Source organism: Lepidochelys olivacea (assembly GCF_965140295.1).
Source record: "Lepidochelys olivacea isolate rLepOli2 genome assembly, chromosome: 7".
Lineage (NCBI taxonomy): Eukaryota > Metazoa > Chordata > Testudines > Cheloniidae > Lepidochelys > Lepidochelys olivacea.
In genome coordinates, this window is record NC_140417.1 from 106,974,196 (window position 1) to 106,986,959 (window position 12,764).

Genomic DNA, 12,764 nt, shown 5'->3' on the forward strand with positions numbered 1-12,764 from the left:
GAAATCGATCTAAGTTACGCAACTTGACGTACTTAGATCTACTCACCGTAATGTCTTCACTGCGGTAGGTCGACTGCTGACGTTCCCCCATCAACTCCGCCTATGCTTCATGCTCTGGTGGAGCACTGGAGTCAACAGGAGAGCGCTCAGTGGCCGATTTATCGCGTCTTCCCTAGATGCGATAAATTGACCCCTGCTAGATCGATCGCTCTCTCTGAAGGTAAGTGTAGACATGCCCATAGTCACACTGCTTAATGCACTATTGAAAGTACCCACATACTACAGTGATGAGGGCAGTATAAGAACCTATATAGAATAGAAGGCAGAGTCCTAACGTTCCAGAACAAGAGCTGTTAGAAAAGGGTTAATATTTTACAACATTCACAAGAAAGTTTCTATCCTTCCTACTAGATGCAAATGTTAAAAAAAAAAATCCAAATTTGTCCAAACTTTATGCTGTAACCCCATAAGAACATCAAGCAAGGATACAAAATTGTGTGGGATGCTGTCCTCGAATGCCTGTAAGTGTATAATGGGAGAGGAGACAGCAAAAAGAAAAATGATATTTAGGAAGTTATTTGCAAAGGATTTTCTTCCCTTTGACCTACAGGACCAGGAGGAAGTTAGAGCCACTGAAACACATCCTTGTGGAGGAAGAAGCAACAGAAAGTTTATTTCCTAGTAACTCAGGGTGATCTGCCTTAGCTATTTCTAATGCCCCCATCGCTGCAGTATCTAGATACCAAGTACTGATACTTTGTTTCACTTTCCTCATTATTTTTATAGTATAATGACATTTGCATTTATAGATAAGCTCCCCTTTACCAGGGCTGAGGGACATTACCAATATCTTTGTATGCTCTTGTACGCTACCTAACACAATGGGGTCCCAAAGCCTGATTGAAACCTCTGAACACTGCCGAAGGAAAAAGGTCTGTCTTCATAATGACTCTCTACATAGGACAAAGATTAAAATATCTTCCTGAACCCTCTAGGCTGACATTTCTCATGCTTTTCCAAAGATGGAGAATTTCTTCTGTTTTGTTAAAGTAATTTGCAATATACTGGCATGAAAATGGCATGCAATTCACAAATTAAAAGTTTGTGGATGCATTTTTTAGGGGGGAGGGGGAGATGAGGGGGTGCTTGTATATGAAAAAAGTTCAAATAGCCTGTGTGTATGTGGAATGTGGCACCCTGTACATAAGTTTCCTCAATTGGTCCATCTCATCTCATTCAAACTTATCATTGTATGAAACCCAAGGAAGGGGGTAATTTCAACAACAAACAATTCAGCTTGGGCTCTCTCACCTCCACTTTGCTGGTCCTAGGACTTCTCCCTGCGGGTCCTGGCTCTTAATTCCTTCTGTCTTCAAGAAGTTTTCAACTTTCACTCTCCCAAGCTCATCTGGCTTCCAGGACAAGTTCCAGCCTGCATCCTTAGGCAGGGTCTTAGTACCTGCCAGAGACCCTGAAGTGAACTGCCTCTTCCCTAGAGTTCACAATATTTGTAACTGAAGGCCAGGGGAAGAGAGGGGATAAGGAAGCACAAGAAAACGTTCCAGACTTACTCTGCCTTCTACAACTTTTCACCTATGACTCAAATTCCCCCTTTTGCATTCTCTGTAGAGAACACAACACTCACACACATAGCCCTAGAGTTAAATAAAATGTATTTGAATGTTTGATTTCTAGAGGAGAAAGATATCCCACAGCAGCAATCAGGCAGACAGCCAATGCAAATGTTCAGCATAGACTGGGATAGATTAAACAATGAGTAAAATGTGTGATGCCTAAGTTTAAATACTGAATAACTGATAGCTAAAGAATAAGATGTATTATCATAATGTTTGGATCCTTGCGGTCCTCTGTGTGCCATATTAAGAAAAGGACATCATGCCTGGACCTCTGTGTATGAAACAGAATATCAGAACCAAGAAAAAGGCTAGTACAGATGCAAGTTATGCAGCATTGTGATAAGACTCCTGGGACAAGTAAAGAATATTTACAACACCCAGGGAACCAAAAGATAGGCGGTACAAAGTTAAGTACATTTCATTTTTTCCTAATGCTGGTCCATGTACTGAGACCGAAAGGCAAGCAGGTTTTCTGATCTGAAGACCTTTTGTGAAGAACAAGGCAGAGGTAGTAATTCCATATCCTACAAAACTAAAGATGGGATAGAATTTCCTATATGCTTTCCTGGGAAATAACTGGAGGAGAAGTTGTTCTGTATGGTCAACAGCTGCATATCTTCAGAAAACTTCAAGAAAAAAGGGATTTTGAACATAGTACTTGACTGTTTGCACTATGGATTGTTTTATATCAGTTGTTAAAATGACCCAATATTACATAAAATGCTTTGTATTTTCTGAATTTGAAGGAAACTGTTACACATCCACTGCCCTGTTTCCTTATGCAATTCATGATATACTCAGTACATTTATTCTACAAATAAAAGACTGTTATAGGATTTCTCCCTCCTCTCCTCAATTTTATAGTCAGGAAACCCAACTTCATTGGATATGAATAAAAAAACCTTCTTGTTAGAAATAGGATTGGAAAAAAAAAAAGCCACAGCTAAAGTTTTACAAGTCATGCAGTAGGCAATGCTTGCTTTATCAGAAATTGCTAGAAGCCTCCCTCCCTTCTCGCCTGCCTACAGACTAGCCTCTGTGTCCTTGTTTTGGAATTTTTTATGTTTGAAACATTTTTGCTCACAACAACATTTGCTCTGTACCAGGGATGAGATGTCACACAACTGGTCTGCTTTTCCAGCACCTCCCTTTTGTTCTCATTGATACAGACATCAAACAAAGCACTAATCAGAGATGCTACAGGAACAGAATGATTGTCCAGACATGCTCTATTTCTGGATGTTTGATGTTTTTTTATTGAAAATTTACCCTAAAAACTAACTTTTAGGTTTTCTACTGAAAACGTAAGACTATGAACTGAATGAGTCAATTCAGACTTATGCTTTATCTGCATAACCAAGAGCAGAGTGGTATTTCCCTACCGCTCAAACACAGCCCAAATTCTGTGACCATTCTGCAAAAAGACCAAGAGACAATATTGTTTTCGTGAATTGAGATTTAAAATCAAAGGCTTATACTTTACTGAGGAAATGAAAGCTTTGAGTGTTTGCTGAAGTTAACTGGTTGAGATTGTTCTAATAGAATACAGTATAGCTTTTAAATTTTAAAAAATTTGTACCGAGAGGTACAAAACTCAGATCTCACTTTTCTGTTTGTGTACCAAATATGATGCTCCATTAAAGTAAGATTTGTATAACCACTACACTTATATCAATCACTTCTGAAACTCAAAACCTATTCCACAAAAGTTTTTCACTCAGAGCTGGAATATACATGCACTGAGCCACACAGATATTATTTTACTGAACATGAAAGAGTAAAACATTCAAACAGTTGCAGATGTTTCTGTGAAGAAAGATGATGAAAAGTTTCTGCATGCTTTTCATCAGAATGATTGACCTCAAGGGGAACAACATTTGAATCACTAAACATGACTAATATTTTAGAAACTGAGCCATATATTCTATCCTATTTTTTGTAAACAACTTCCAAAAGCGCTGGGTAGTTTGGAATGGATATAAATCATTATGATCCAGGGTTTAACAATCTCTAACTGTAAGTGATTAAGATGAAACCTTCCAGAGGAATGGGGGACAAATTATCCCACTCCTGCCTAAGGATGGGTTTGGAGGAGATACTGCATATTCCTTTGAAGCATCTGGTATTGGCCACTGTTAAGAGACTTGAAACTGGATTACACGGACTATAGGTCTGATTCAGTATGGCAATTCCACGTACAAGAGTATAACAGAGTCATGTAACTTCATTATGTGTTTCTTACCGTTATCTACATGTAGGACCCTACCAAATTCACAGCCATGAAAAACGCGTCACAGACCATGAAATCTGGTTTCCCAGGTGAAATCTGGTCTTTTGTGTGCTTTTATCCTACACTCTACAGATTTCACAGGGAAGATCAGCGTTTCTCAAATTGGGGGTCCTGACCCAAAAGGGAGGAGTCAGGGGTCAGAAGGTTATTTTAGGGGGGTCATGGTATTGCCACCCTTACTTTTGCGCTGCCTTCAGAACTGGGCAGCTGGAGAATGGCGGCTGTTAGCCGAGCGCCCAGCTCTGAAGGCAGCACCCTGGCAGCAGCAGTGCAGAAGTAAGGGTGGCAATGCCATACCATGCCACCCTTACTTCTGCACTGCTATCTTCAGAGCTGGGCCCTCCGTCAGCAGTCACCGCTCTCTGGCTGCCCAGCTCTGAAGGCAGCAGTGCAGAAGTAAGGGTGGCAATACCATATCATGCCACCCTTACTTCTGCGCTGCTGCCTTCAGATCTGGAGTCTCAGCCAGCAGCCTTCACTCTCCATCTGCCCAGCTCTGAAGGCAGCGCCATGGCCAGCAGCAGCACAGAAGTATGGACAGCAGTACCGCAACCCCCCGCTACAATAATCTTGCAACCCCCGCCACCCGACAACTCCTTTTTGGGTGAGGACCCCTACAATTACAACACAGTGACATTTCAGATTTAAATAGCTGAAATCATGATTTTTTTTTTTTAAATCCTATGACCGTGAAATTGACCAAAACAGACTTTGAATTTGGTAGGGCCTCATTTATATGAGAACAGAATGCTATTACCTTTTTTATCCTGATATAATATGTGAGGAGACTTCATTTCAATATACATGATCAATGAACCGCTCAAATTTACAGAACTCTACCTTGGAATACATTTAACTATACCTAACAAAACTAATTTAAAACCCATCATATTTTTGTTATGGGGAAAAATAATCTCATTAAACTACAAATAAATATTCACTTCCCCTAATTTGTGAGATTCAATTAGCATAACCATAAATGCTTATAAACAATACCAAAGAGAAAACATTATGCCTCTTCATTATTATGTGCACGGTTACTTGTATTGTGATGATCCTGTGTTCCTTTTGAAGAGAATTTAGAAAGTTGACCTATTGTGCTTTTAGGTTTATATCTTTCCCACTCCCACCTAAAGTATTATTACTAAACAGAACAAGATAAAACATCTGATGAGGTGGGTGGCAGCAGCTCACTGCTTGCTCTGTAGTCATGGACATACTGCATTCCTTTAGTAATACCTGGTTTTACAACAGAAGCTGCCAACTTAGTATTTTTATTTCATTTTCCATGACATCTCTTCATGAAAGAGTAGCCAGTTATAAACCCCCTCACCAGTATTTCTCAGAACCTACATCAGGCAATACAATAAATTTTATCTGAATTAAATTGTATCTAGTTTTAAGGGGGGGGGTATTTGTTTTATTTTAAGTGGAACATAAAAACAATTTTCCTTGTTACTTTGCATACTAAAAATATTGCATTCTTGCCCTAGTTTCTGACCAAACTTGAAAGCCAAATATCAGGCAAGGACAACCCTTTCCTCTGTGCATATATAATAAAATTAACTTATTTTACCACCAAGGTGGCTGCATTTCAGTGGTACAATCTTCCTGTAGAAATTATATACCAATTTATAAAGCACTTAGGGAGCCTTATTACTCAATATTGACAGTTCCCTGCATGATGATGATAATGACAATTGATAAGACTGAGATTTTGCTAGTTTGTCTCAGAGATTTCCCAACTCCTCTATACTAATTTAGTGGGAGGCCACGTGGCTAAAACTTTTTCACTCCCACTCACCCAGGTATGTAAACTACAACTGGAAGGGGAAGCCACTTCAAGCAAGAGCAGAGGATCTCCACTTCCCCTCACCCCAAAATGTTATTTAAAACTGTTTTAAATTCTAAGAGGCTGAGAATTATAGTTTATTTGCGAATGTTCGTTTTGCTACAAAACCTAGAGAAATGCATAAATGAAAAACAGTCTGCATGATCATTTTTAAAGGTGTTGAGCAGCAACCTGTTATAAATTTAGGTTTGAAGTCTCCATTAGGACCAGTACACTGTATCAGGCTGAATGGCCACTGAATGGTTTGAACTACGGATTCCCAGAAACCACAGACTAAAAAACAAAACAAAAAAAATCACCCTGGATTAACACTCTATTCTTCTTTGCAATTTACTGTGTGCCTGTGGGATGAGATTTTAAAAATCGAGCTCGACAAGGCCATTCACGAGCAAAGGGGCTTGCTCTGGAATCCTTGACCAAGTCTTGAGACTTGAACATTCGGAGTCTCGCTTATCTCCTTTACATGCGTCAGTTTAGTGGGCACCTACCCAGTCATAACTGAGATCAATGGCGAGATCACAAGTAACACAGCTAGCCGTTGTTAATGGGGTACTATAAAACGGAGACGAGATTAGGAGCAGGCACCTGGGTTGCTGGCCGAGCCCTGGGCAGGCTTTCGGGGCCGCCCGGACAGAGGTGCCCAACACAACCCCCGATCCTCACAGGGCAACCAGGTTCTTTTGCGGTCAGCGGAGCCGATTTCAGGCCCGGGGCTCACTACAAAGCTCGGCAGCGGAGCGGACATCAGCCCAGGTAATACGGCTCATTACGTGTGCGGCTGCCCATTGGATTAGCGCGGTTTAGCGCCCCAGGGAACCCCAGACCCTCGCTCCCCCCTGCCCGCCCCGCACTCCCGCGGCGGCTGGGGAGGCGCCAGCCGGCTCTTACCCTGGCCGCAGGCGCCCCGCTGGATGGCGATGACCGGCGGCTGCTGCAGGCGCTCGGAGCGCCGGCTGGCCGCCCGCAGCTGGCACAGGTTGCCGTAGGTCCTGGCGTCGCTGCCGCACACGGGCTCGCTGCTGGTGCAGACGCAGAGCCCGGCTTTGGCTCGCTTCCTCACCGTGGCCGTCGCCGCCACTCCCGCGCCGGGCGGGAGCCGGCATTGGAGCCCCTCTCCGCAGGGCGGCTCCCCGGCGGGCCCGCCGCAGGGCTCGCCCTCCTGGGCCGCGCACACCAGGCAGCAGCCGCACGCGTCCCGCGCCTCTCCGCCGGCGCAGTCGGCGGGCACGGCGGGGCAGCGCGCCCGCTCGCAGCGCTCGGGGCAGCCGGCGGCCCGCTCAGCCCCGCCGCCGCCGGGGAGCAGCAGCAGCAGCAGGCAGCAGCCGCCTGTCCAGCTCAGCCACAGCAGCATCCTGGCCCGGGGAACCGAGAGCCGGCCGGAGCGGAGACGGATGCAGCCCCCAAGATGCTCAGCGGCCAGCGAAGACCAGCAGCGCCGGGCTGCCAAGCCGCTGAAACCCGAGCCCCGCTCTGCAGCGGGGAGAGCTGGGGAGCCGTGCAAAGGGCGCCCCCCCAGGCGAGCGGTGCACGGAGGAGACTAGGCAGAGCTCACCCCCCCAGCCGGAGCTGCCCCAAGCACAAGGCAGGACGTCGCTGCTGGGCTGTGGGGAAGCGGCCAGGAGCGCGCGCCGGGCGGGGGTGTGCGGCGAGAGAGGGGCAGGGGAGGGGCCCGGCTGGGGCTGCCTTATAAAGCGTCTCGCCTGCGTCGAAAGCGGCCCATTGGTTTGCAGCGCTTGGGAGGGGATGGGGGAGGACAGCAGTTTTCGTAAGCTGGCGGGTGACGGTGGAGAAAAGGGGCAGGCGGGGTAGAGGTGAGTGAGACATAGGGCAGAAGGTAGGGGTGGGACAACACGACGAGGGGGCAAAGTACGTTGCAGATAGCAAGCCGGGAAAAGGAGGGTGGAGGGCAGAGCCTGGCCGCGTTCATTTATGACCCAGACATATTTCGGTGTAGTGCCAAGCATGACAAAGTGGCAGAGAGAAAAAGGAGTAAAAATAAATCCCCCGCCCCCAGCAGAAGGTTAACAAAAGGATGCCAAAAGGTTGCAGAGCAAGACCGTAGGATTGAAGGAGGCGACCAATAGCCAACAACATTTCTTAACAAAATTTAGATTAGATATGAATGATCTCACATTTTTTACTTGGGACCCATACTACCAGCCAGGGACTACTGCGAAGGGCAGCCTGTACAAAGGACAGCCTGTACAAAGGACAGGAGGGCCTTGGGTTGATAATGTAAAAGCACTGTACCTCTTTTACATAGAAGTTACCAGCATACACAGCAGAGAAGATAGTTAATAATTGCACATTTATTTAGCATCTTATTACAACCAAGGATCCCAAACCACTGCACAAACCATTGGAGACACCATCACTGATATGCTGCGAATTTGAAATGCAGGGGTACAGTGAAAGGAAATCTGGAGAAGCACTCTGGGACAAATCCCCATTCTTATAAAACAGAGTTATGCTGCCCTGAACACCATTTACCAGTTTGAAAAGGATGAAGGATATTTTGGCTGCCAGAATCTGAACCTGTGGTAATGTATGTAAATAATAGTGACTTAACTTAAGACCAAGCATCAGAGGGGTTGGTGTCCACAAACACAACAAGGAATGTGGTGGCACCTCAAAGACTAACAGTTTTTGGGCATAAGCTTTCGTGGGTTAAAAACCCACTTCTTCAGATCCATGGAGTGAAAATTACAGATACAGGCATTTGCTCCAATCCCTCAAACTGCTGAGCTACAATTCATTTGCAACCTTAACACCTTCAATTTGGGCTTCAATAGGGACTGGGAGTGGCTGGCTCACTACAAAAGCAATTTTCCCTCTCTTGGTATCGACACATCCTCATCAATTATTAGGAGTGGACAACATCCACCCTGACTCATTTGGCCTTCAACATTGGTTCTCCACTTGTAAGGTGACTCCCTTTTCTTCATGTGCCAATATATATTTATGCCTGTATCTGTCATTTTCTCTCCATGCATCTGAAGAGACTTTTTTACCCACGAAAGTTTATGCCCAAATAAATCTAGTCTTTAAGGTGCCACCGGACTCCTCATTGTTTTTAACCAAAGACCACTAAGTCTGTAAAAAGGCTCAAGCCAACTTCAAACAGGAGTTGGATCAGGCCCACAGCTGACTAAATGGTTGGTTAGCAGAAGACAAAAATCTACATAGAATTAATTCTTCCAGATATAAACCCAGGATAACAAGGACAATCCCTTAAAGTTGCTGTTTCCAAAATAATTTGATTTCAGGATTTGAAACAGCAGAAAATATTCACATGTACTTAAGTAGTAATTGTCAAGATATAAATTAAACACAAATTATCTTAACATTTTGTCTTAGAGCATTAAATATGTTGTTTTAAAAGTGATGGGGAATAATGCATTTTGGTAGGCTATTACTATGATAAAATGCTTCCCAATCATGCTTTAGACATCTGTTTTAAATGGTTATAGAGTGCCCCGGCTCCTCTGTCAGCTGGGAGCCATAGGGAACCCCCACCACCTGCAGCTCCGGGGACTCATGGTGGCTGGGAGCTCAGGGGAGCTTGGGGGTCCCCCCCCACGAGCTCAGGGGTTCCCCAGCCACTGCTGCCACCACCCAGAAGTTCCCCTGCCATCCCCAGGTGCCACCCACAAGCTCCAGGGTTCCCCTGCTGCCTAGGAGCTCTGTGGTTCCCGCACCACCGGGGACCTTGGGGGTTCCCTTGTAGCCAGCTGAGAGCTTGGGGTTTCCCCATGACCCACAGCAGCTGGGAGCAGTAGGGTACGCCACTGGTGGTGGCTGGGAGCTGTAGGGTACCCAACCGCTTAAGAGGTTGCCGGAAGTCACCGATTCTGTGACTTGCACGATCTCAGTGACTAAATCGTAGCCTTAACCATCACAAATCTCACCACCTTCCGCTCCAAGGGCAAAGGGCTGGCGTCTTTGACCTTGCCTTCCCTAATATAAACACACAGCAAAATATGCAACAAAAGACTGCACACACACAGAGAGTCCAGACCCATCTGAAACAAAACACTCCACTCTGTATGTAATTCTCCCGCTGGGGACAGGATGAGAAAGAACAAACCATAAGTGACAGATGTTAGTTATGTCAGTGCAATATTGAAAGGTGCTCAGATACCACCCCAATCACCATAGTATCAGGAATGGAATAGAAAAGACAAGGTGCTAAATTTTGTAAAGGATCGATTTAAAATTAATTTTAACTCATGCTAATTAATGGATTTCCTTACAAATTCTTAAAAAATTCATTCTGTATTCAAGGTGTTATAATTTTGGGGAAAGGTATGCTGTATTTTTCATACTTAAAGATATTTTAAGTGCAAAACTAGTGCAATTTAACTATAGAGTCATGACTGGTACCGTCATAATAAAGGATACATTATGCAATTGCCATACCATTACATGATACCTTCACCCATCAATACCAGACAGTTTCGGTCTCCAGATTCAGAAGAGATTGCTTAACATGTCTAAAGTAAGAAATTGAGCCAAACATTTAGGCCTCAATCCAGCAAAACAGTGGAGCTTGTGCTTAACTTTTAAGTATGAGAGTAGTCTCATGGACTTCAAATAGGATTACTCATACAACAAAACTAACACATGCTCCAGTGTTTTGCTAGATGGGAGCCTTAGATAGTTGTAAATAGATAGTGTTATAATACATATGAGTATTAAGGTATTAAATGTAGCTGGAAAGAGTCAAGGCACAAACAAAAGACTGCAATCCATAGCATCCTGTCTGGCAAGAACTCATTTATCAATAGCTGGGATGTGAAATCCTCATTTCTGTGTTGTTCTATCACTGTAGTCCCCATTTCCCTATTGTTTGTCTGTGTAATCTGTCTGGTTTTGTGATTGTTTCTGTCTGCTGTATAAGTTTGCTGGGTATAAACTAATTAAGGTGGTGGGATATAATTGGTTAAATAAGCATGTTACAATATGTTAGGATTGGTTAGTTAAATATCAGGAAAATGATTGGTTAAGGTATAGTTAAGCAGAACTCAAGTTTTACTATATAGTCTGCAGTCAATCAGGAAGTAAGGGAGGAATGGGAACAGGGAATGGGGGTGGGGAAATTGGAATAATGTTTTGCTAAGGGGGGGTGGAAATGGGAACAGGGACACAGTTAAGGCTCTGTGGTCTCAGAGCTGGGAAGGGGGGGACACTAAAGAAGGAAACTGGAATCATGCTTGCTGGAAGTTCACCCCAATAAACATCAAATTGTTTGCACCTTTGGACTTCGGGTATTGTTGCTCTCTGTTCATGCAAGAAGGACCAGGGAAGTAGATGGGTGAAGGAATAAGCCCCCTAACACCAAGGAAGACCGGAATTTATTTATTTATTAAATCTCATTTTCAGTTTTAGAAATACTACACAAAAATTTATGAATTTTTCTAGGGAATGGGATTTGCCAAAAATTACAATATAGAGAACTATTTAGCTAAGTATCACCAGAATTCCATTCCTCTCCCGCTCCCCCCACGCATGCGCACACACAAAGCAGTCCATAGGAGTAACTCTCTCTCTCTACCGCCCCCTAAAAGTCAGTCTCTTTAAAAAGACCTATCTTTCCATTGGAAAGTGAATATTTCCAGGTTGAATTCTGCTCAGGTATTTGCAGTGTTTTGGTCTTGACCTGGTTTAGAAACAAAGAATAGCCAGTTAGTTGAAGCAGTGTTTTTTTGTTTTTTGAAAGAGGTATTTATTATCTCTTGGGAGGTGAAAGAAGATAGTAGTGGTTGTATTTTAAACAAAACTCTGTTCTGGCTGCTGCTTTTTTGTAACTGCCTTCCAGAGTCTGCATTAGCTTCCTTTTCTGATACCCTTTCAGGCCATGTATATACTAGCAAAATTAATACCCATATTTACAGTAACTGCATAGTGTCACTAGTGGTGTAAACCTACTGCTATAATCATAGCTTGGGCATTTTTACCATCTTGTGTGGGATAATTATGTATTTTAGATTGTATAGAAAGTTGACAGCTAACTTTCAAATGCGAGTGGCAGATTAGCCACTGGGCCCATGGGGCCCCAGCTTCTGCTGCCTGGTGGGGGAAGTCCCTGAGCCCCCTGACCCCATCAGAAGCCATGGGACAGGGGAAGCCCATGTGGACCCCTGCCCCATCCCCATCAGAAGCCCTTGTGGCCCACCCAATCCCATCCCTGGCAGAAGCCGCAGAACAGGAGAAGCCCCCTCAGCAACACTCCCATCCCCGTCTCAAGCCACGCAATGAGGGAAGCCCCCTCAGCAACCTCCTGATTCCATCCTGGCAGAAGCCACTGGGACAGGGGAAGCACCCCCAGCAACCCACCAACCCCAACAAAAGCCGCGGGATTGGGGGAAAGCCCCCACAGCAGTAGCCCCCGGGTGGCTCCTGACCCCATCCCTGGCAGAAGCTGCAGGGCAGCAGGGAAAGCCCCCATGCCTGACCCCGCTCTCCAGCAGAAGCGCTGGGTGGGAGAAACCCCGGCACCCCAACCCTGGTCCCCCACATAAGCGCGGGGGGTGGCAGGGGAAGCGCAAGCACCTAGACCCCTACTACAGCCCTGGGACTGCGCTATGCTGGGACAGAGCTTCTCCAGTCTGGGGGCTGCCGGAGTGGGGAGGGGTAGAAAGGAACAAATGGATTGTGGGGTGGGCGGAATGGGGGGAGCGACCCTGGATAGAACAGGGGTGGGTCACAGGGAAGGGGCAGAAAGGGGTGGGGCTGTGGGCGGAGCCACGGGCAGAAGGGGTGGAACTGCAGGTGGAAGGGGTGGGAAGGCCCCTTGCTTCCCCCCCCCCCCCCCCCCCACACGCTGTGGCCCCGGGAAACCTTAATCTGCCTCTGTCAAACTTATCTTGAGTTGCTCAGTGATTTCACATGAAAGTATGGTGCTGTGAAGGATATTTGTTGCAGGATTGCAGTTTAACTAGCTGAGATGAGAGTAAATGTTTTAATTTTGCATATTTTTTAAACA

General features: G+C 45.2%; 1 protein-coding gene across 1 annotated transcript in view; it reads right to left on the reverse strand.

Moving 5' to 3' along the window:
- HTRA1 (HtrA serine peptidase 1) overlaps positions 1 to 7,444 on the reverse strand; it is a 50,860-nt gene extending 43,416 nt beyond the window's left edge. The window contains exon 1 of the mRNA XM_084634146.1: positions 6,668 to 7,444. Coding sequence (XP_084490272.1) covers positions 6,668 to 7,130 — 463 coding nt within the window. The 5' untranslated portion in view covers positions 7,131 to 7,444. The remainder of the gene's footprint in view (positions 1 to 6,667) is intronic.
- Between the last annotated feature and the right edge of the window lie 5,320 nt (positions 7,445 to 12,764).